The sequence below is a fragment of the Convolutriloba macropyga genome, chromosome 1 (assembly GCF_964194025.1).
Source record: "Convolutriloba macropyga chromosome 1, txConMacr16.3, whole genome shotgun sequence".
Taxonomy (NCBI): domain Eukaryota; kingdom Metazoa; phylum Xenacoelomorpha; order Acoela; family Convolutidae; genus Convolutriloba; species Convolutriloba macropyga.
Window position 1 is genome coordinate 23,141,414 of NC_134468.1, and position 24,199 is coordinate 23,165,612.

A 24,199-nucleotide genomic window follows, 5' to 3' on the forward strand; every position below is an offset into this window, starting at 1 on the left:
TTTCTTCATTAAATGAGTTTCTGAATAGGTATGCTAAGAAGTTCTGAACCCATTAAGTGATACTTCATGCCGAAGAAGCAAATGATTCCATGAACTGCCTTTTTGTGCAGATTATTATATCGTTCCGTTTTTAAATTTTTAAACAATTGATGTTTCAGCGTTCTCGGTGAGAAATGCTTTTAAGTTCAGTGCAGAATCTGGAGGGCATGGATTTGGAAAAATTAGTTGCAATTAATTGGTTTGACAAAAAGAGGAGCAATCACTTAATTGGCAAAACATTGAAATTCTTTATTGCAATAATTGCACATATTGATCAATTAATTTTGGGGTTCTATCAATTTTTTTTTCGCAGACCTGATAACAATTTTGCCTTGATTTATTCAAAAATGTACGCAAATGGTTATATTATCTGAATTATTCGATTTCTAATCGACGACAAAAACTTTTTAATACTCTAATCTGTCAAACTACATACGATCTTTGACAAAACTTTCTTTCAAAGATCGTATGTAGTTCAAAAGATCTGGGAACTTTCTCTAGTTGCGGGTTTGCAACCTGACTAAATGCTGCTTCAATCTCCGCCAATTATTGGCCAATTAAATGAGTAACCAACCAATTATTATGAAAAACCAATCAATTTTTGCAATCAATTAATTGCCAATTATTGCAATTACTATTAATTTTTCCAAATCCCTGCTGGAGAATGTTTACTATTATAGCCTCCCCAGCTTAGTGGTCAGATAACCTATAGCCCCCAATCATGGTAATTATACCATAATAGGTGGCTATAATGGGAAAAACCCGTTGTTACCTAACGTTCAATTGAACTGACTTACTTTTCAGTAAACCTAATTTTGGCAGATTTTGCGGTGACTTTTTTTTGCTCTGCTTCCTTTACTTGCGGAATGCTGTCCATTAAAAGACATAGAATCCATTGCTTTGAGACCTTCCCAGTAAACCTTCTGAAAACTCCAGTGTCGGTTGCCAGGAGCTCATTGGTTACGGAGTAGTCCTTGCTACTGTAGAAGGCGAGGGGGGGTTACTACATAAAATGCCTCATTTTCATCGATGAGATCTTTAGGATATTTTCCATTTGTGCCCTCAGCTTATTGGGTGCATATTATTTGCATCCCTTGACGCACGTGCATTTTTTTCACATAATTAATTGGCATGTAATGACACGTGCCATGTATCGGAGGGGTGTGCATAACGTACGGGGGGGCACAAACATAAAAGATCCGATCTTTAACTGTCCAAAGACTTCTCTTCAATGACTCCTATCCAATAACAACACTTAAAGTCAACTTAGCTAATATGCCGGTCTGTCTTAATGCCTGGCATGTAATTTTATAAATATATAATTTTAATTGAAATGGAACTACATTTTTGATGACTTTCAAAACTCTTTTTTAAAGATGTCATCGAATGCTACGGTTGTACAACAGGTTTTACAAGAAAACGAGAAAATTAGGTTTGTAAGATAATAACAATTATCCTAAATTTAGAGTGCAGCTGCTTCTTTCAAAATCCAGGCGTTATATCCAAAAGCATTGGAGAGAAAAACGTAGAAAATAAAAGTGGAGCCCGATGATGATCAACCAGAAGATGCAGAAAATGAAGCAGAACCTAGTCTGAATAATCAAGAACAAACAACCATGATAGTTAAAAGCATACGTTGTAAAAAAACTGATCAACAGCTCAAAGGTGGTGTGATAAAAAAGAAAAGCAAAATCTTTACAGGTTTCAATCGTAAAACAAAAAATTTTGGTATGAACAGAAAAATAAAGCAGGAAAAAGCAGTTGGCATTAAAAAAAAATTTCGCGTGCGTGGTTAACTGTTCTGCTCGCATATTTTGAGAAAGAATTTCTCTTACAAGTGTTGTTTTTATGTTAGACCAGACAGATCAAAATCCCCTTGCCGCGTATTGACATTTAGATTTACTGATTTGGAGCAAAGATTTAACCTCTTATCCTTCGAGCCATTACTTGCAAAATAAAAATTATTAATGCAAAAAATGACAAAAATTGTAATATAATTCTTTGGAAAATGCAGGATGGGGGAAGAAATACTGATACCGTGTCGATTTGTTGTCTTTGTGTTAATAACGAATGCGATAACTTATTGTTTTTATGTCTTTACTTGAAAGTATGTGTATGTCTTCAGAAGCGGAGGAAAACGATGTAATTAACAATTGTCATTTCGGATCTCTTTGTAAATTTTTGCAAGAAGTTACATACTATCAACCTGTTAAAGAAAGATGACTTCAGTTAACATGGAAAACCACCCTCTAAAAGACCAGGACACATGTAGCTCATTCTTTCTGCTGCACACTTTAATTATGAGAAAATTATTTTGAGGAATCTTATTATACAGCACTTTCTAGTGTGTAAATGGTGTCTGAATTGATAATAATAATTATTATTATTCGAACTGAAGTCAACTCAAGCGAGGTTTTATAGTGTGAAAGATCGCCTAACTTATATCGTGGTTTTTAGGATCTTGCATAAACAACGCACTTTTTATTGACAACTCAAAGAATTTTTTTCGCCATCTGTAAGGGTTTTAAAGTTGCAATATCAGTAAAGATTAAATCACTAGGCCGTATTCATTCCTGAAATGGAAAGAACTAAGTGATACCGATGCTGAAAAGAAAATCAATTAAAGAAAATGATATAGTTTGAGTTATTGAAAAACTTCATTGTATGTGATGCTTTTAGATTCTGCCGGTAAGGAGCAAGGCATCTGTGGGAAGTTATTGATCCTGATCTCAGTGATCTTGATTCTTCTCACTTTCCCAGTGGCCTTTTTCATGAGTGTGAAGATCGTGCAGGAGTACGAAAGGGCAGTCATCTTCGTCCTCTGTCGAATTCTTGGAAGAGGCTCTAAGGTACCATGTAGGTAATGCTGGTCTTCTTCAATGAACATGCTGCTTTCTGAGCGGATATATTAAGAATAGGATAAATGACTCTGCTGGAAGTCAATTGCTGATAGTTACGTAACCAAGCCGCGTCAATTTGTTCTAAAAACGCTAACTTTTATAAGTCCGTCGTCTGTCTACCAATGAAACTTTATCAGTTGCTTCGGATGCGAAGAGTGATATGATGTTTCTTTCGTGAGTTAGTAAGTCTCTACAAGGCAGCATGTACAACTGAAGCGCAGATAACGAAGTGGGATTTGGTTTAGCGTTAAGGAATACATAACGAAGCAGCGTTACAGTCTCGCTTTTAGTATAGTTTAATGAAATCCTTTTTATGAAGCTAGGGAGCTTTAAAATGCTGTAGATTGTTTCGGTTGTCAATTTCTCTTTTTGCCTAGATCCTCTCGAAAGACAGCGTGACGGTCAGGCCATGACAAAAGTTTGTCTCAAATGCAATGATTCGAGGTCCTAAAAGTCAGATGGATTAGCAATGGCAGCATGGCTTTGTGCAACTCTGGCAATCTCTTGGATATAATCATTTGAACTTCTGATCAATTGAACGAATGAGATCGTCAATAATTTTCCTAAATCGAAATTGAGGACTACCCCGAAGTCAACCGTACAAAATGCGAGCTTTAGTTCCAAGAAAAATGTGAAAATATTTATGATCAGCGTTGTGCGCCAAAAAAGAAAGACCAAGTGTGATTTCGTATAACTGACAGAAAGTTAACAAAATAGATGTTCGACTTAAATCACATAGACAACTATTAAAATTAATGTAGACAATATAAAATGCTCGGTAGTTTTACACAATGATGCAAATTTTTGAAAAATCAACAACTTTCACAGCAAATTAGAAGTTGGACCTAATGTCTGATTCTCTATTGAAAAAATTTTGTCGAACCACAACTGAATAATGCGTGCGAAGAACAACAACAGCAGGATACAAATAACAGCCGAATTTGTGCCTCGTTTAAACGCGGAACATAGCGTCTCTGAAGTCAAGTTTTGGTAACTATCTGATTTTTGTAAGGATTATGAAGTCAATTGCGATGGATGCAGTTCTAATTTGTCGACAATTGATCAAATGACAATATAATTAACCGGTCGGTCAACATGTTGAGTAATGCTTTGTCTAACTGATAGTCTTTGCTAATAAGATAACAGATCAGTGCCAGGTTGTTAAAAAACGTATAACCATTGAATCTCCACATATTAGCTTTCGCGAAACCCAATTGAACACCGAGGGACAAGTACAAAAGCTAAACATTGACATTGAGTTTTTAACTTCAAAAAAATTGTTCTGCATATATTTTCGAATTAGCATGTGAACAAAGTTAAATCGGTAATAGAAACGAAAATATACCACTAAAATTGCATGGACAGAAAAACCCAGCTTGAGCTCAACATAATTAAATTTTCCAATTCACCAATTTGCCTTTTCGAAATTTCTGAATTAATATCATTACGATATCAACACGTTTTTTGATTAGTTTTGTTTTTGAGGTTTTTGTGTTAATCAATTTTTGGAGATTTGGTGGACGAATGAAAACAGTTTGATATTTGCTGTTTTGGGAGTTATTTAAGACCCAAACCAAGAATATTGTAGGACAAGCACTCATAATTGAATACTAACGTCAAATTCAGGTTTTGGATGTTTTTGTTGTTGTTTTTGCGACTTTTCGGCATCAAGCCGAGGGGATTGCTCCCATAGAATTTTTGGTCTTGAGTCCACTATTTTCTGCAATCGGAGCAATCACAGAAAATGGTCCACGTACACACTACTCTTTCGTTGAAGTTCAGACAGTCCCACATCAGACGGTCCCACATGAATGACAAAATACATCTTTTGAGTCCCAAAGGCTGGGAAAAGTCTATCTCTTCAAGCAGATTGTTGGAAACTTTGGCGGTTCGAAAGTAAAAGTTCTCTCTGAGTTTCTCGGTTCTCTGTTGTGGAATTTTGAATAATCTGCTTTTAGCTTTACTATAATGGTGTTTATAGGTTTCTATCAAAGGAAGTTTGTTTTCTCTAATCTTGGTACGGTTTAGACAATAGAAGTAAATCATTGAGTTTCAAAAACGGAAGTAATCTTAGGGATACCATGTTTTCAAAGTACGACGCATTCCTATAGCCAGTTATCCATTTCAACGCACGTTTTTGAAAGCTTTCCATTAGTTTCATACTTCCACGCTATGGGTGCCATGTAGGTGAAGCAAAAGTAATCAAGGGCAGAATTAGGGATTTGTAAGCACAAATTTTCACTCTTGTTTCCATATTCTCGCCGGAGTAAGTTATTACCGACGTCTCAAACACATAAATCATTAAATGAAATATTGGTTCTCAACAGTTTCATCTATTTTTACTTGTTTTGTTGACTTAAGGTTTTGCAATGGATGCACGCTCTAACACGCTCTGCGTTCGTGCAGAATTTGCCTTTGAAATAGATTAGATGTTTGAACTTTTCTCCAAAAATAAACGTTTAGATAAATCATCTATGAGTTTGAGACCACAGTCATAACTTATCATACTCGGCGATCCGAAAATGCCTTGTGTAATCAATCAATGATTCGTTCTCTTTTGGCTAGGTATCTGAGCACGAATTTTTATCCGGGAGATCATTTACTGTTTCTCTTGTTGTATCTAAGGAGATTTTGCATTGATTTCTTCATTAAATGAGTTTCTGAATAGGTAAGCTAAGAAGTTTTGAACCCATTAAGTGATACTTCATGCCGAAGAAGCAAATGATTCCATGAACTGCCTTTTTGTGCAGATTATTATATCGTTCCGTTTTTAAATTTTTAAACAATTGATGTTTAAGCGTTCTCGGTGAGAAATGCTTTTGAGTTCAGTGCAGAATCTGGAGGGCATGGAATTGGAAAAATTAGTTGCAATTAATTGGTTTGACAAAAAGAGGAGCAATCACTTAATTGGCAAAACATTGAAATCCTTTATTGCAATAATTGCACATATTGATCAATTAATATTGGGGTTCTATCAATTCTTTTTTTCGCAGATCTGATAACCCTTTTGCCTTGATTTACTCAAAAATGTACGCAAATGGTTATTTTATCTGAATTATTCAATTTCTAATCAACCTCGAAAACTTTTTTAACACTCAAACCTGTCAAACTATATACGATCTTTGACAAAACTTTCTTTCAAAGATCGTATGTAGTTCAAAAGATCTGGGAACTTTCTCTAATTTCGGGTTCGCGACCTGACTCAATTTTGCTTCAATCCCCGCCAATTATTGGGATATTAAATGAGTAACCAATCAATAAATGAGTAACCAACCACAGGGCAGAGTCCTCTGACCACTTCTTTTTCTGTTATTTATCAATGCTATGCCAAATGTAATCTCACATGGATCGTTTTTTTTTTACGCTGATGATTTGAAAATTTTTACAAGATGCGAGCCACAACTTATACAACAAGACCTTAACGCCTTACAGCAGTGGTCATTATTTTCAAATTGCTTGATTTTTCATCCGTCTAAATGTAAAATTTTATCTTTCAATTTTGACCGTTCGCAAGTATTAAAACTTGGCGAGACAGCACTGGATTACAATGATTATATTGAAGACCTGGCTTCACCATATCGAGTAATCTGAGCTGCAAACGTCATTTTGATACAAAATTAGCTAAATGCGAAAAGATTTTCTATTTCATAAAACGAAACGTGCCTTTCACGATCTCAGCAAGGAGGAAACTTTTATTGTATCAAAGCCTCGTCCTCTCCATCCTTCTTTACGGTTGTTCTGTGTGGCAGCCTTCCATAACCTATATGCGCAAGCTGGAGAAATTTCAATCAAGAGTTTTTAGATGGATTATTTCTGATCTCGATTATGTTTCTAAATTTCAAATATTTTCTTTCTTACCAGTTTGCTACCAGAAGATTGAGTCGGACATGATCCTGCTTTGGAAAATGATCAATAAACAAGTGGAGGTTGAGAGTGAAATACAAAGTAGTTTTTTCAACACAAGGTCATCGACTCTTGGATTGTTTAGCGTGCCTTGGATTGTTCAGAAGTTTTGCTCTGAAGATAACGTTTTTGTCAGGGCCACCAGATGTGAAAATGAACTGCTAAAGCTAAATGTTATTAAATTCGATATGCCGCTGGGCATATTTCCTACTAAAGTACATATTGTTCTAGTTGAAAAACTTACTTTTTAACATTGATATCTCTTGTTCTTATTTTGTAAAATGTTTTTGTAAAAATTGTCGCTCCTAATTTCTGATGCCTGGACTAAATGATCTCCTCACTCCTGTTTTGGAATTGAGTGTTTTACTACTACTACTCAATTAATTGCCAATTATTGCAATTACAATTAATTTTTCCAAATCCCTGCTGGAGAATGTTGACTATTATAGACTCCCCAGCTTAGTGGTCAGATAACCTATAGCCCCCAATCATGGTAATTATACCTTAATAGGTGGCTATAATGGGAAAGACCCGCTATTACCTAACGTTCATTTGAACCGACTTAATTTTCAGTAAACCTTTTTTTGGCAGATTTTGCGGCGACTGGTTTTTTTGCTTTGCTTCCTTAACGTGCGGAATGCTGTCCACTAAAAGACATAGCATCCATTGCTTTGAGACCTTCCTGGTCAACCTTCTGAACACTCCAGTGTCGGCTGCCAGGAGCTCATCGGTTATGGAGTAGTCCTTGCTACTGTAGAAGCCGAGGGGGGGGGGGGTTCTATACAATATGCCTGATTTTCATCGATGAGATCTTTAGGATATTTTCCGTTTGTGCCCTCAGCTTATTGGGTGCATATTATTTGCATCCCTTGACGCACGTGCTATATTTTCACATAATTATTTGGCATGTAATGACACGTGCCATGTAACGGAGGGGTGTGCATAACGTACGGGGGGGCAAAATCATAAAAGATCCGATCTTTAACTGTCCAAAGACTTCTCTTCAATGACTCCTATCCAATAACAACACTTAAAGTCAACTTAGCTAATATGCCGGTCTGTCTTAATGCCTGGCATATATTTTTAAAAATATAAAATCTTTAATTGAAACGGAACTAGATTTTTGATGACTTTCAAATCTCTTTTTTAAAGATCTCATCGAATGCTACGGTTGTACAACAGGTTTTGCAAGAAGACGAGGAAATTAGGTTTGTAAGATAAAAACTTATCCTAAATTTATAGCAGCTGCCTCTTTCCAACTCAGTTTTGTTCTAGTTTTTTCCCGAATTCACGTTGCAACTAATTCATCTTTGTATGTTTTTGAAGCCAAGAAAAGGGATTGCAGAAACATATCGCAATATATGCTTCATGAGCATTTGATGTTCAATTATTTGCGTTGTTGTATACTTTAGGTCTAATTATAACTATCACTGTATGACATCCTGAAATTATTTTCTAGTGAAAATGCCGCGCCAACAGATTTCAAAATTTTTGAAGCAAATGAAATTTATGAGGAGAACGAGGGCTGAAGAAATTGACAAAGAGCAATCTGAACAAACTTTACTCGCACCTACTAATGACGAATATTGGGTACTTGATATTCCTGGCTTAGAAAATTTTCAACCGACAGAGGAAACGAACTCGTGCAATTTACCATTCAACCAGTGTATGAATTTGCGTTTTGGCCGCCTATCGGCCAACGGGCAAAATCCACAATTAGAAGCTCTCCTAGAAAAGAAAAAAGAAGATGAGAAAATGAAAGAGTTTGATGATTTAATCAACGACTCTTTAATAACAGAAGAAGAAATGCTTGAGTCATATCTTTCCCACGCCAGGCGTTCTATCAAAAGCATTGGGGAGAAAAATGTTCCCAAGAAAATAAAAGTGGAGCCCGATGATGATCAACCAGAAGATGCAGAAAATGAAGCAGAACCTAGTCTGGATAATCAAGAACAAACACCCACAATAGTTAAAAGCATACGTCGTAAAGAAACTGATCAACAGCCCAAAGGTGGTGTGATAAAAAAGAAAAGCAAATTTTTTACAGGTTTCAATCGTAAAACGAAAACTTTTGGTATGAACAGAAAAATAAAGCAGGCAAAAGCAGCTGGCATTAAAAAGAAGTTTGGCGTGCGTGGTTAACTGTTCTGGTCCCATATTTTAAAAGAATTTCTCTTACAAGTGTTGTTTTTATGTTAGACCAGACAGATCAAAATCCCCTTGCCCCGTATTGACATCTAGATGTACTGATTAGGAGCAAAGTTTTGACCTCTTATCCTTCGAGCCATTACTTGCAAAATAATAAGTATTAATGCAAAACATTGACAAAACTTGTAATGTTTTTCTTTGGAAAATGCAGGATGGGGGGATGAATTACTGATGTGGAGACGACCGTGTCGATTTGTTGTCTTTGTGTTAATAACGAATGCAATAACTTATTGTTTTTATGTCTTTACTTGCAAGTATGTGTATGTCTTCAGAAGTGGAGGAAAACGATGTAATTAACAATTGTCATTTCAGATCTCTTTGTAAATTTTTGCAAGTAGATACATACGATCAACCTGTTAAAGAAAGATGACTTCAGTTAACATGGAAAACCACCATCTGAAAGACCAGGACTCAGGTAGCCCATTCTTTCTGCTAAACACTTTAATTATGAGGAATTTGTTTTGAGGAATCTTATTATACAGCACTTTCGAGTATATAAATGGTGCCTGAATTGATAATAATAATATTTATTAAATGAACAAAAGTCAACTCAAGCGAGATTTTGAATTGTTAAAGGTTGCCTGACTTATATCGTGATTTGTATAATCTTGCATAAACAACGCACTCCTTATTGCCAAATCAAAGATTTTTTTAATCACTATCTGTAAAGGTTTTGAAGTTGCAATAGCGGTAAAGATTAAATCACTAGGCCGTAATCATTCCTGAAATGAAGAGAACTAAGTGATGCCCATGCTGAAAAGAAAATCAAGTGAAGAAACTGACATAGTTTGGGTTATTCAGAAGCCTCACTGTATGCGATCCTTTTAGATTCTCCCGATGAGGAGCAGGGCATCTGTGGGAAGTTATTGATCCTGATCTCAGTGATCTTGATTTTTCTCACTTTCCCAGTGGCAATTTTCATGTCTGTGAAGATCGTACAGGAGTACGAAAGGGCAGTCATCTTCCGACTCGGTCGAATTCTTGGAGGAGGCTCTAAGGGACCAGGTAAGGAATGCTGGTCTTGTTTCTTCAACGAACCTACTGCTTTCTGAGCAGATATATTAAGGATAGGATAAATGACTGTGCTGGAAGTCACCTGCATTATACCCTTTCTGATGTGATGTAGCCAAGTCAATTTGTTCTAAAAGATAAACGCTAATTTTTTTAAGTCCGCCGTCTGTCTACCAATGAAAGATTATCAGTTGCTTCGGATGTGAGGAGTGATATGATGTTTCTTTCGTGATTTAGTACGTCTCTACAGAGCAATATGTACAACTGAAGCACAGATAACGAAGTGGGATTTGGTTTAGCGTTACGGAATATATAACGGAACAGCGTTTGGAATTTTTCCAGCATAGTTTAATGACCGATACGTTTTAGGTATCTTCTTCATCATTCCTTGCACTGACACCTACGTGAAGGTGGATCTCCGAACTGTCTCATTTGACGTGCCACCACAGGAGGTTTGTAACTATGATGATAGATAGTGCATTGCATTTATGCTACGCTTGAGTAATGGCGATTTCATATTTCGTTTGATTATTTTTTTGCCTCCTTTTCGCGAGTCAAGATTATACGTTAGTTGTTTCGAGTTGATAAAGCTAGGGAGCTTTGCAATACTTTAGATTGTTTCGGTTATCACGTTTCTTGTTTGCCTAGATCCTGTCCAAAGACAGCGTGACGGTGGCTGTAGACGCAGTTGTCTACTATCGGATCTCGAATCCGACTATCTCGGTCACCAACGTGGAGGACGCCAACCGCAGCACTAAGCTCCTGGCGGCAACCACTCTTAGGAATGTGCTCGGCACCAAGAACCTGTCGGAGATTCTGGCTGATCGAGACACCATCTCTAGCACAATGCAGTCCATGTTGGACGAGGCAACTGACCCCTGGGGAGTCAAGGTCGAGAGAGTTGAGATGTAAGTATTCACAAAATTCTGATCTAATTTACAATCGATAGAGTACGCATTAAATTAATCCCGATACTGTTATAAGTCTGTTTAAATGCTCTCAAACGAAATTTGTAGCAGTTATATCAGTCTTGTTGTCTTTTTTAATGCAATTTTTCACTTGACTGACTTTTCAATTTTCCTCTGACTCTTTTTACTTTGTCCCCCAAAAAGGGCATGTGGGGCATTAAGTGGCTGAGCAGCTCTTCTATACGCATTACTAGTCTCTAAGTATGCAATTCACCAAAAATGGTTTGAGGAGACAATTTCATTGTGTGAATGGAGGTTTTTAAGTTTCAGCCCCCTCAGTCAACCCCCATCGTCCCCCTCTCCGAACACTCCCAGCGTCCACCCTCCTCCATTTGTTGATTTGGACCCCCCTCTCGTCCAGACTTCCCTACACCCGCCCCAATCGCTTGACCCCCGTCCTAATGCTAACAGACGTAAGCCCCCACTGGCTATTAACGAAGCCAACTGTTTGTCAGTCGCGGTCAAACTTTTCACTTGATTGGATTTTGGGGCCTTTCTCATTATAGCCCCCGCCCCACGAAAATACAGGCCCCCATCATGGTATAATTACCATGATTGAGAGTATAAGTTATATGACTGCTATACTGGTGAGAGGGGGGGGATATAGTGGGAAAGACCAAGATTTTGGTCTGACCATTTAACTTTGGTCCTGAAAATGGATTAAACGGTTAAAGACCGAAAGCATTAAGTATGTTCAGAGCTCTACTTCTCTAAGCATGCGTTTTACCACAGCTGCAGAGGATGTATAAATTCGTTTTATACGAGAGAAATTTGGCCGACGTAGATGATCCATTTTTCTAGTTTCAACGAATCTTCATCATTTTCATTAGTAGCCGCATCATCTCAACCGGCTATTATTTGCTCATGGTTTTGTTATTTACGACAAAGTTTTTGAACTGCTGAACCAGGTTCGAAAAAGTTGAGCCAAAATTTGGTATCCTGTCTATTTTGAGGTTTTGTCTGTTTCTCTTCTTAGTGAAATAATACATTTTCGCAGTTCTTTTAAATGGTTTTGTCGCTTTTTTGGCTTTTCAAGATTGTTTAATGAGTTGTCTGTCTTGTGTGTAGTCACTTCACTGACCAAATAGAAAAAAAGCCGAAAAAAGTTTCGAAAGAACACTTGTGGGATATCTGATGAACATGTTTAATTTTATGAGTTTTTACATTTTTTGATGTTTATCATGTTTCCTCAGTTTTCTCGGTATGCATCGTTTCGCTTTTCAATTTACTTTTAGCCAAAATAGTTCCCATGCTTCAAATTCTTTGATGAATCACTTCAATGATAGCACTATAATTTTGCAATTTATTAAAAAAAATTCGATGGTGGTATGCACGTAATGATGTCAGAGCATACCATTGATGAATTTGTGTCTTTTAAGTCGAATGGAGAAAAACCATTATTAATAGCCGCCCTCATCTTTTCAGCCGGCTATTATAGCGCTCCTATTTTTTACTTCGTCGAGCAAAAAAATGTTTCGCTTTACTTCATTTTGCCGCTTTTTCAACATTTTACGTGAAATCTTTTTGATTTCTCTAGGCCAGGTTCTCTCTTCTCTCATTCTGCTAAAAGTGATTTTGAACATCAGTTGCTCAGTAAAGCAATTCAAATTGAACAGAGTCAGTATAAGAAAATGAAGTCAAATAAAAACGGGATAAACCCATAAAGCCCAATTTTAGATGCCCTGTAGCCTCTTTCTAAGAAACAGAAGCATGTTCAACTACGAAATGCCATCAAAATAAATTGGACTCAAAAAATGTTTTTGTAAAACTTTAAAAACTCCTCTAGAAAAGTAGAAAAAAAGTTGTTTCTTTATTGATTGCTCTCAATAGAAGTTTGTAGCAATTATTTTAGTCCTGTTGGTCTTTTTTATGCGATTTTTTGCTTGACCGATTTTTGGTCTGACGCATTTGACTTTTCGTCCTTAAAAACGAGATAAACAGGTAGCTCCCAGCGGGCTTTAAGTTTCGTTAGAGGCCCCTAACAGATTTTAGTCCTTCAGGTGCTGTGTGTGCTGAAGCTACTAGGAAGGCCGTAGTTTAAGCTTAAAATGTCATTTTTAGGAGTTTTTGAGCCCAAAACGTTGCAATTTTCTTGTTTATTTTTGTCATTTTTCAAATTTTTTGTTGGACCAGTCTAAAATTGAGGATAGTTAAAGTTGATAAAGGTCTTTCTCAAGACATAAATACTTTTTGTGACCACAAGAGCTATATGTTTTAGCACTCCAAACAAAAACACGCAAATTATAGTTTTTACAATTATTTTGTTATTTTTCGAGTTTTTTCAGACCTACATGTCAAGGAACCTCCACGGGGGTTTGATAATAGGATACTGCGTAGTTTTTAGATGTAATGGAATTTTCAAGATTTTAACATTACGAATATTAGCTTTTTTTACAGAACTTTCCATTTTTTTCGACATTTCAGTATTCGGGTTTTTTAAGCCTCCTTGTCAGAAAACCGCCTTTAGGCTTTGATAATAAGTTACTGCAAAACATTTGTTGGCCATGGAGTAGCGTTCAACTTTGTAATATCGCAATTTTAAAAATAAATTTCGCAATTTTCTCAAAGTTTTTTTAAAAATTGTTGTCATTTATAGGTTTAAACAGCCAATGGTTTGTTGGCCATGGAATAGCGTTCAACTTTGTAATATCGCAATTTTTTAAAATAAATTTCGCAATTTTAAAGTTTTTAAAAATTGTTGTCAATTATAGGTTTCAACAGCCTCTAGGGTTTACTGCATAGTTTCTAGATGTAATGGAGTGCTCTTAGGGATTTTAATTTTACGAGTTTAAGCATTTCAATTTTTGATTTTTTTTATTTTTATCTAAATTTTCCCGCACCAGTTGCTCAGCTGCTCCCTCCAAGGTTTAATAATAAGCTGCTTCATATTTTTTAAAGTTAATGGAAGGGTTTTCAATATTTTAATGACTCAAGCAATTTTTTGATAAAATTTAATTTTTTTTCAAACTTTTGGAAAGTTTTTATTTTCCAAGTTTATGGATCTTTGAGTCAGTGAAACTTTTGACGGCTTGAAATAGGGATACTGTATAGTCTTTTTAGACAATGAAATGCTTGTGAAGATATTAATACCTCAAATTTTAGCAAGATTCTATTAAAATTTGCCATTGTTTTCAAAACTTTCGAATATCTTTGTCCTTTTCTGAGTTAAACGATCTTTACTGACCAACGAAACTATTTACGTCTTGCAAATGGGTTACATGACAGAACTCAGGAGGCAGAAAACGGTTTTGAAAATTTTGTTCACTGCGAATTCTGAAGACTTTTCTTTTGCTTTCTTAATTTTTTTTCTATATGACCTTATCGAATCTCACCATGGAAAATACTATTAGCGCTCTTTCTCCCTCTCTCTCTCTCTCTGTGGGTTGGGGTTTCTTTCAATCTCTTTCTTGTTCACGTTTTATCTTTCTCACATTAACTCTCTCTGTCTCTTTCCGTAACTCTTCTGTTGATGCCGGACTTCAGCTGCTGTTATGTGGCATGATATTATCTATTACCCTCATGAACGCCGAATTAAAGAAATGTTTTATCATAAATGACTTTTTCATAAAGCGGGATTTTTCGCCTGACCAATTTTTCGTCTGACCCATTTGACAATAGCACCCATTGGGCATTACGTGCTCTTAGAGCCTTTCAGCTCATTCACAGAAACTGTTTTGGAGACTTTTACCTATGGTGTGCAGGGCGGTTCTAATAAATTGATCCCACGCCCCTTCAATTAAGTTAAAGCTCGCCTCATTTAACCATGACTATCTACTGACGAAGCTAACCGCTTCGGCGGTCGTTTGAGAGCAATTCACCCGACGTTAGTTCGTTATGTTTAATTGATTCACTTGTCAAGTTTAGCAGCTGCCTCAATTTTTTCGTTACTAGCTTTTTGAAATAAAATTCTTTTCCCGTTGATAGAAATGAAGCTTGAAATTTTCCAAAAGAGTTCATTGATTCTTAACCACCGCGCAATTTCTCAACCGGAAAATTTGTCAAACATGGAAGTGTTGTCTTTGGAGAAAATAAAGGTCATTATATCCATTATCTGCCGCTTTTTATAGGAATGACAAAAGATACTTTCGATATTAAGTTAACATGGGTGATCTTATTTTTATATATTAGTGAGTGTAATTTCAACAGATATGATCTGAGACAGTTCCTCAAGTTTAGTGCTGACAGAGAAAACATGACGCGTGTCTAATTTGCTCGACTGTTTGTATTCATTTAGCTTAGTGAAATTTATATTTTCGGTTCGTTTGAAGGGTAATTTTAAATATTTTAAGCTATCTCGCCACGTCTCTATATTTACATACACGTGTTTTTCTTTCAAATTATATTGGAGTTCAATCTTAGAGGCTAATCTGCGTACTTGCCAACGTCATAGGTCAATTTGTTCAAAACTAAACTTCAACTAAATTACTCGGCCACTTAAATTATGACGTTTACTTTGATTTGATCAATCTTAACAGCTGAGCTGATAAAGCTAAGACCATTTATAGAGCTTAGCGTGCAGTTATTACGCAGGCGTGATGCATTTTGCGGTGTTTGCTTGTGACGTTGAACATGTCTTATTCAAAATGCAGCCTATAAAGTTCATGCTTTAATTTTTCATGTTTAAAAACTAACTGAAACCACGTGGTATGTTTCTAAGTCTTTGTCTTGGATATTCCCTTTGACGCATTAATAATTGAACGTGACTCGCAAACAATTCTTATCAGCTTTTTCCACAGTTGCGTTTCAGCTCAAGCCTTTTTAAATAATCCAGGACAATAAAAAGCGTGCTGTTGGTTAGAATATTATTAAACAAATTTAATATAAGGAAAACATGTAAGAGGCGTTTTCATGTGTTGCGTTTAGGTCATAAATAATGGTTGAATTTTTAAAGTGTCTTTTTATATGTCGGACAAAATGTGTCAACTCTCGAGTCCTTAATCTAGAAATTTTTATTAGTCAATGCTTTTCATTATAAGCCACGCGTACACTAACGCAGGAATGATCAAGGCTTTAAAATGCAGAGCTAAAAAAAGAAAACATGGTAGTTTGCTTGTTAACAAAACATCCTTGAGGTAGAGAGGCGTTAACGGAATGGTTTTTTTGTTGTAAAATAATTTCCAATTCCCCTGAAGTTAATTTGTCTCCAAAAGTAATAATCGTTAAGGGAGCTCATGGCTGATAAATTCATGGATAAGGCGACTTCGGAAAAGGAACGGTAATTTTCATTACCAGAAAATAGAGTAAAATTGATATAGTATCAATTTCAGGGTAGCAGTTTTAGGGTTTATATTAGAGTGTAGACGGCTACTGCATTCACAATTGGGTTGGAACAAATGAAGACATAATGAACAAAGCTCTTTGAGTACTGTGCAAAACATAATAATTCCGGTCTCATGCAATGTGGGAGGGGAAAATATGTTACACTAAATTTGAATGATATGCCAATTTGTGAGGCATTATCTCGTGATTTTTACGTGCTCTAAATTTCTTTGATTGTAGCTAAGAATGTGTGTCAGGCTGTTGGAACAAATGAAATAAAAAAATGCGCGGTAATGTTTCTTCCAGTAATTTAAAGTCTTTGAGAACTTAATTTGGGTTGTCATATTGAGCCACAGCAAAACGAAAGTGCCAGTGCCTCCACAGCTAAATTGCCCGTGCCTCTACAGCTCAATGTAAGCAGCAATTAGCAGTGCTGCTTTGGTGGTTGTTATCAACCCAGATGAGCCTCATCATTTCAGAAAATGAAGTTTGAAAATTGCATGAAATGCATTTTACGCCGGGTTTCAGGTCTGGAAGACATTTTTTTTTTGTTTACCTCGTCTTGCCTGGTGAGCATCATCATCGAAAAAACCTTGAAAATTTCGGAAAACGAAAAATTTTGAAGTGCTTAAATCCAGTGAGCTACATATTGCGCTGGGTTTCAGGTCTCAAACTTGTTTAATTGCTCTTGAATGAAGTTCATAGCAATTATTGTAAACGTGTTGGTCTTTTTTATGGAAATTTTTTGCTTGACCATTTTGCGCTTTTCTTCTAGGACATTCTTTGACTTCTCAAGTGACTTTTTCACGGTTTCGTTCTGCATTTTTGAGTGATCTCTATTGCTCTCACTCCGATGTAAAGCTAATATAAACTAGGTTGCAGCATAGAAAACATAAGGGCCAAATAGCACAGTCGGCAGTGCATATGGTTATGAAGCGGGAGTTCAATGGTTCGAATCCCGGTGTGGTCAAGTGTTTTTTGTACCCGCCTGTCGTTTGAGAGCAATTCTTCCGACATTAGTTGGTTTATGTTTTTTGTTGATCCGAACTTATCAGCTGAGCCTCAACGTAATCTTGTTTTTTTCTTAAGTGTATACAAATTCAAATATTTGAATAAAAAACTTAACCAATCAGGGCTTACCAATTGGCTGAGAAAGAGAGTATGGAGTGTTTACTGCATTCCTTAAGTCTGTTGCAATCAGTCAGTCTGCTCAAAACTTCCTTTCACTCTTAGCTTGATCAAGTATGTAAACAAAATATGGAAATAATGAAGTAGATAAGTGGTTGTTGTTGTTGTTGTTGTCGTTAGAACTATCTAAGAAGTTGTATACGATGACTAATTACTATTGTTTTCTGCAAAATTCATTCCGCTCTAGTAGTTTTTGTATTCCATTGTGATTGGACGGCTGATCGACCGACAAGTTTACATGTGCAACTGTCTGCATTGATTTGTTTTGTTATCATAGTTAAACATAGTACTTTTATAGTAATCCGGACTTATACGAAATGGTTTTGAGTTTCAGTTTGAGTTTGATGTGTAAACAACTATGTCAGTGGTTAACATTTTTTTTCATCTTTCTCACAATATTGCCGGCACAGATAAAACTTATGCAGTTGCCTGTGTAAAAACTTGACATATAACAAGTTGTACAAGGTGTATAACAGTCAAATTTTTCGAAAAGGATAGCTCCCCTGATTAATTCCGAGCCATTGCAATAACGAGAGTTGCATTTGCAAGAACAAATGCAATAGCGAGGATAGTGATTTTTAGTTCAACCAGAGAATTAATCGGCTAACTGACGTTAGATAAGCTTGACTCAGGACTACACTGCTTTCTGAAAAGCTAGAGACTACAATCCAAAGAATCTAGCGGACAAGAGCCGGATAGGAACACTGGAAGGGAATGACGTTATGATCCTGCTCTCTCAGAGAAGAATCCTATTAAATCAAATCAAGTTATGGTCGAATCAAGTCCAATCGATCAAACAATAAGGCGACTAAAATTTCCGGCAGCAACACGTAGTTTTATTTATTGAACGCACAACTGAATTTTCAAGAATTTCAAAATAAATTTTCATCTGCACTGAGCCAATTTCACTTTTTCAAATGCACTTTGTAATCTTCACTAATATCTGCACTTTTTCATCTGCACTGGTAATCTTTCACTTTTTCATCTGCAGCACTGAGCCAATGTTCAATACTAGTGAGACCAACAAAAGTTTTCCCCACAGTTTGCATAAGAATAACTTTTGTAGAAGGAGAGGAGCAAAATTATCTTTGGTTTATCAGGTAACAGATACAAAAAGACCAGCTTTCAAAAGAGCTGCTTCAAAACCCTACTCAATTTATTTTCTATACGCACGCTTCACACTTTTACTCCACAAAAGACACTGTCAACGTCACTTTCAAGGTGAAATTTTTGAAAAGTTAGAGCAAGCATTCATTTATAATCACTATCATGAACTAAATTTATGTAGCTCTCAAAGGAAGCTTCCAATTGTTTGAGAACTGGATATTGTCAAAGATGTTCATGTGCAAACTGATCTCTTACTAACTTGTATTTTTAAGATTTTTGTGTAATTACAGAGTAGTTCTTTTGCAGACCTTCAAAAAAAGACATTATTATAAGCGGATATGGCTTTCTGAATTTGGATAACAAAAATGTGAAAACTAACTTTCTATTTGATTTTAAAAAATTATTACAATTTTTTCGACAAAAACTGGGACATCTAGTTTCAACAGGAAAAAATATATCTAGTTTGTATAACAATAGTTACTGAAAAAAATAGTTTTATTTATTTATTTTAGTATTACATCATTATTAGCAAATTGCAGCAAATCGTCGTCAGTCATGTAGTGAATATATGGATAATTTTTTGTGAAGAAATATGAACAATATAATTGCAAAATAGTCCTTAATGTTTATCTTTTACTTCAGAGTTGACGTAAATTGCTGAACTTCTTTCCCTTAGGAATAATATTCTAACGTTCTCAACCAAAGGTCCTCCGAAATTGAACTCTAGTAAAATCGAACAATTTGTTATTTCAAGATGAATGAAATAGTGTGGCGCATCCTACGTTAGGGGTGGAAGAACAAAGTAAAGTGATTTGGATAGTCGGCTAGGGGAATACGATTGACCACGTTTATCAAGGAAATGTAGCGCTTCAAGCGTGTTGAAGTAGACATGTTGAGCTGAGAATTTTAAGATTGGTGTTCCCGGAATCGGTAGACAATTTCGATAGGCCACTATTTCTTTCAAATAGAACTCTTAATGGAAAAGTTTTGATCTGTTAGTTCCTAATTGTGCTTGATTTGTTGACCTTGCAATTATCAGTCTTCGGAGAGATTCTTTGGAGAAGAGAACAGATTCTTTCTCTTAAATCAGGATGCCAGCTGTAGAAAAAAAGTTGGCAGCACCAACACGTATCAGTAAACCGCGAGTGTTCTAAGCAATTTTTTTTCATTGGCACGCAACACATGATCAGCCACTGTCGTCGTACGTAAAGATTTGCTTCAACAATTTTAACTTCTTAATGTTCATTAGATTCGGACATGACGGTATAATAGGAAAAATTCTGAAGTAGACGCGTAGTGTGACACCACTAAGGGGGTGATTGTCACAAGTCAATATATCCTTGGCCGGTTTTCCAAGAAAAAAACAGAGTCAGCAACTAAAGCCTTTCGTGCAGCGACATCTTTAGCTGTTGTCAGCTCCGTCAATTTTAGCCGGTTCGTCCTCATAGTATTAGACTTGACAAACTTAGCAAGTGTTCTTGACCGTCTATCCGGATAAAAACTCAGTTTTTATGAACGCCTTGTGTGTGTAGTTGCCGCGTGTATTTTGCAATTTAACACCATTTGCTGAGATTGTACACTCTGAAAACAGAGTGCAGAGTGTTATTGCTGTAAATCGGCGAATCTGTGTGTGTTGTGTCAGTACCAGTTCTCAAATCAGCGTCATTCGTTCTAGTGATTTTTCATTTTAGTTCAAGCAAAAACATGCAAATCAAGTTGTTCCTGTCTCCAACAACTTTGAATTCCTGCATTGGACCATCTGGGGAATATGATGGACCAACCTTTTGTGTAAAAGCAATGTCAAAAGTGTTAAGGAGAGGCTCTTTTAAAACATGTCTAAAGTTGTGTGTTGCCTCTGCTGGCAGTAAATTAGTATTCTTTTTACTTTGGAAAAGAAATCTGACCGACTTCTCAGTAACAGTTGTTTTCTCTATTTTTTTTGGGATTTTACATTGCACACAGTTTTGCAATAATCAAGATAATGTTAGTCTGTTTTGGATGGGTAAAGCTATGGGGGTTATTCGTAAAAAGTAAACGGTCACGAATACCAGAAATTTGGAATTTCGAACGATTTTATATCTGTTGGTGAACACGCTCTTGTATTACGAGCAAGTTTGTGCTCAAAAAAGTATGAGTTGGCTGTAGGTGTGCGTCCTAATTAAACCTATGTCATTTCAATCTGTGGCAAGATTTAGGCACATGACGGTTTGGAACTTAAGTGCGGACGCACAATACCAATCCTCCTTGTTTTATTATATATTCAACTAAATTAAGTTGAGCCGGCATTTCCTAAATGATTTCCTATAGCCGAAGCGCTTGCTATATTGTTTAAACCGGCTCTCTTGTTTTTAGAGATTTGAGAGGTTTTAGATGGTTTTTCTTGAATTCGATAATGACAACAGATCGGAAGATCCCTTTTATAAGTCTAAATGTTGGTAATATTATCCGGTGATCGGGCGGCTGTTTTACTTTGAGAATTTATGTGATTAGTGTGGCAGATCAATTTTTATAACTCATAGTTTTAAAAAAATCTTTTTTATTAAAAAAAAACGGCCTTTGTCATCAATCAAGCTCAATGAACTCCGAATAACGGGTGGAAATATGCTGAGTCTAGATATCCTGATGTATGCTTTTCTTGACATTCATATGTGTTATTGAGCTCTTCTGCTTGGAGTGGTAGTAGTTCTTGGTTAAAAATTTTACTGAATCGTTTTAATGGTAAGAAATAGTAGCAGTTGTGATTGCGATGTTATAGCAAGGACGTGCGTCTGCCAGTGCAGTTGCAGCGAGCCATGGCAGCAGAAGCCGAAGCAGGGAGAGAGGCCAGGGCAAAGGTGATTGCCGCCGAGGGAGAGCAAAATGCCTCCAGGGCACTCAAGGAGGCCGCAAACGTCATCGCCGAGTCTCCTGTTGCTCTGCAGCTCAGGTTTGTTCATCTAGCCCTTGGAAAGGGCATAAAAATGCCGTCAGTTTTTCCAAAAGTGAATTAAATCAATCCCGGGCTTTACATTCTATTCTCTTTCCTTATCTGAAAAGAAATGTAAAAGAAATTTTGGTTTTGATTATAGCGAAACAAATTAATTTTCCCCAAAGTGTCTCCCTTAAGTGTCGCAAACTTATTGAGTTTGAATAGATTAGATTTTGATTATTGTGGCCCGATATGCTGAGATAAATATTATAACTGTCGTACGATAAAGGAAAACTTAAATCCTGTAGTATAACCTCAAAAATTATTGCTCAGATTCAGATATATGTTTCGAGCATCTGTTAGACCATTTCGTGATCAACTGAACTATTTTGTGTCGTGTAGATACCTGCAGACGCTGAGCACAATTGCAGCTGAGAAGAACTCTACGATAATCTTCCCTCTGCCGATCGACATGCTCAACCAGGGAGGACCATCAGGCAAGAGCACCACCAAGATGTAGACACCAGGAGCCCTGTGAAAAGAGATTGCAGGCAAGGAATCCGATATGAGTACCCGGCCTGAAATCACTCAAACTTAAAACTTATTGGACACTTTGATTTTAATTAAGATAAAAATTCTCAATTTATCAGAATGAAAAATTATGATAAATGAGTGATACATGTGCTTAAAATATCGACCTCCTGACTCAGTTTGTAATATGAGAAATTCTGATTTCACACAATGATTTTTGATTGTTCATGTCACAACATTGCAAGTTTTTGCTGTTATGCTGATACACTTAGCGGTGCAATAAAAAGCGCAAGATGGAATTGTAGGTGATCGTAAATACTACAAAAGGAGGTGGGTTCAATGCTCTACATCTTAAGGCAAATATGATGAACTTGCTCAATTAGTGCAGAATTTGTATTGCGTCATAAAACTTCATCACGTATACTGTATACAAATTTGAATGTAGCCTGACCTCAGTTACAAGTTGTGACGTCAGCAAAGATTAGTGCTTTGAAGTTTACATGCACGTCATTTCTGCCAACTTGGTTCCCAGATGTCATTCGTCTATTTGCGTTGAATTGCCTTGTTTGTGTTCAGGCTCTCAGCTTAATCTTGCAGAAAGTTTGCAGATTCTGAATACTGTAACAGTGTTTCATGCGCGCTTTGGTAATAGATAATGTAGCTTTCGTGTCTATCTAATTTCTTTCCGGCCCTGAAGCTTTTTGATAATGTTGCTACCCTTAAAAAACCGTCGGTAAATGTACTTGTATATATATTAATAATTACCCCCCAAATTCATCTTTAACCCCGTTTATTCTTTCGATTTCGTATTAGTTTTAGTCTGACTGATGTAAACATATTTTAACCAATTTGTATTTTTCTAATTTGCCACCTCAAAGTGTAAAATGGATTTATATTTAACTGCTAAGAATTTGACAGTTATCGTTCACGTTAGTTCCTGTGCTTCCGCTTGAAAGGGAAATTTTGAAACCATGGAAACCCGCTAATGTCAATAACTTCCTTGCGTTGTGTCCCATTTGCCTTTTCGTTGTTGAAACTAATTGGTGTTGTTACAGCACCATGAGTTTCAGTTCTTATAGCTCATAGCTGAGACAAGAATACTTGATGCTAAAAAAAGTACGCCATGATTGCTGTAAATGGTTTTCCCGCTCGCTTGCGTTATTTATTATCGAAACTCGGCGTGTAAACAGAATGTTTGTGAAACTGGTGGAAAAGGAAACTAAATTGTAGTTAGGAACAGTAAACTATGCAATGAAAGCATCAAACACGAAGAGAATAGAAGGTACAGTTTTATCACATAAAAGTGTTGCAATATTTTTATCTTCCTATTAGATTTGTTGCCATAAACTGCTGTGTGCGTACACAACACAGCCGCCTTTTTTAATAAGTATTGCGGGGAAAATTTCAAGCGCCGCTGAGCTTTCATCGTCTATATTACAGGGGTAATGGTAGTGGATATAGCGCAGGAAACTAAACTACACACAACCAAATTATCATCACAGTGTCGGTCTGATGCAAGTGTAATATTGAAATGATAAAATCATGCTTTTAATGCGCTTTGGCTATTCTGAAATCCGCTGCTGGCTACAGAGCCAAAATATTCAATATTCCACCCAACTCCTACTCAGAATAAAAGCCTATTTTGTATTTTCATGTACGAGATTCTCACCCACGGCCCGCTCATCACCTTCAAATTCATGCTTAGATTTTTACCACATTCGTATATTAGAGTTTGAAATGACTATATTTTTGTTTGGCGATTAGATGATTAATGAATGATGAGATTTAAATTGTGGAGAGTTTATTTGGTCACTTGAATGTCAACCTTGATTTGTGACAATTACAGTCAAGTTTTGTATTCTGCCCTGGATCAATTCAATTGTTTCAATGTTTTGAAAGCTTTTCATTCAAGCAAATGGAGCATTATTATTAATGAGGATATTTCAACTGTGTTCTGTATGCTATTTTTCGTCTGATCGTTTTCCGTGTTTACGCAAAATGAGCCAATACAGCACACGGGTAAAGTGCCTAGCTTCATTTCTTGGCTTCAAACGTCTAAATAACACAAGTGGCTCTGAATGTAGAAATAGCTGAAAAGGCGTATGTTCGTGCTGTAAAAGATTTGTGTAGTTCAAATTCACCGTCGTTTTCATTGTATATATAATATTCTCATCATT

General features: G+C 36.3%; 1 protein-coding gene across 1 annotated transcript; it reads left to right on the plus strand.

The window, feature by feature from the left end:
* Nucleotides 1-9,332: 9,332 nt before the first annotated feature.
* On the plus strand, nucleotides 9,333-23,920 carry LOC142336700 (stomatin-like). The gene is made up of 6 exons (XM_075385616.1): nucleotides 9,333-9,465; nucleotides 9,879-10,055; nucleotides 10,431-10,513; nucleotides 10,710-10,969; nucleotides 21,339-21,509; nucleotides 21,894-23,920. The coding sequence occupies exons 1-6, from the start codon at nucleotides 9,417-9,419 to the stop codon at nucleotides 22,009-22,011; spliced, it is 858 nt and encodes a 285-aa protein (XP_075241731.1). The 5' UTR covers nucleotides 9,333-9,416; the 3' UTR covers nucleotides 22,012-23,920.
* The last annotated feature ends 279 nt before the right edge of the window (nucleotides 23,921-24,199 follow it).

Coding starts and splice junctions, on each gene's coding strand:
- LOC142336700 (XM_075385616.1), top strand. CDS start 9,417: ATGACTTCAGTTAACATGGAAAACCACCATCTGAAAGACCAGGACTCA. Junction 9,466..9,878: donor TCTGAAAGACCAGGACTCAG/GTAGCCCATTCT, acceptor CGATCCTTTTAG/ATTCTCCCGATGAGGAGCAG. Junction 21,510..21,893: donor CCTGTTGCTCTGCAGCTCAG/GTTTGTTCATCT, acceptor TGTGTCGTGTAG/ATACCTGCAGACGCTGAGCA.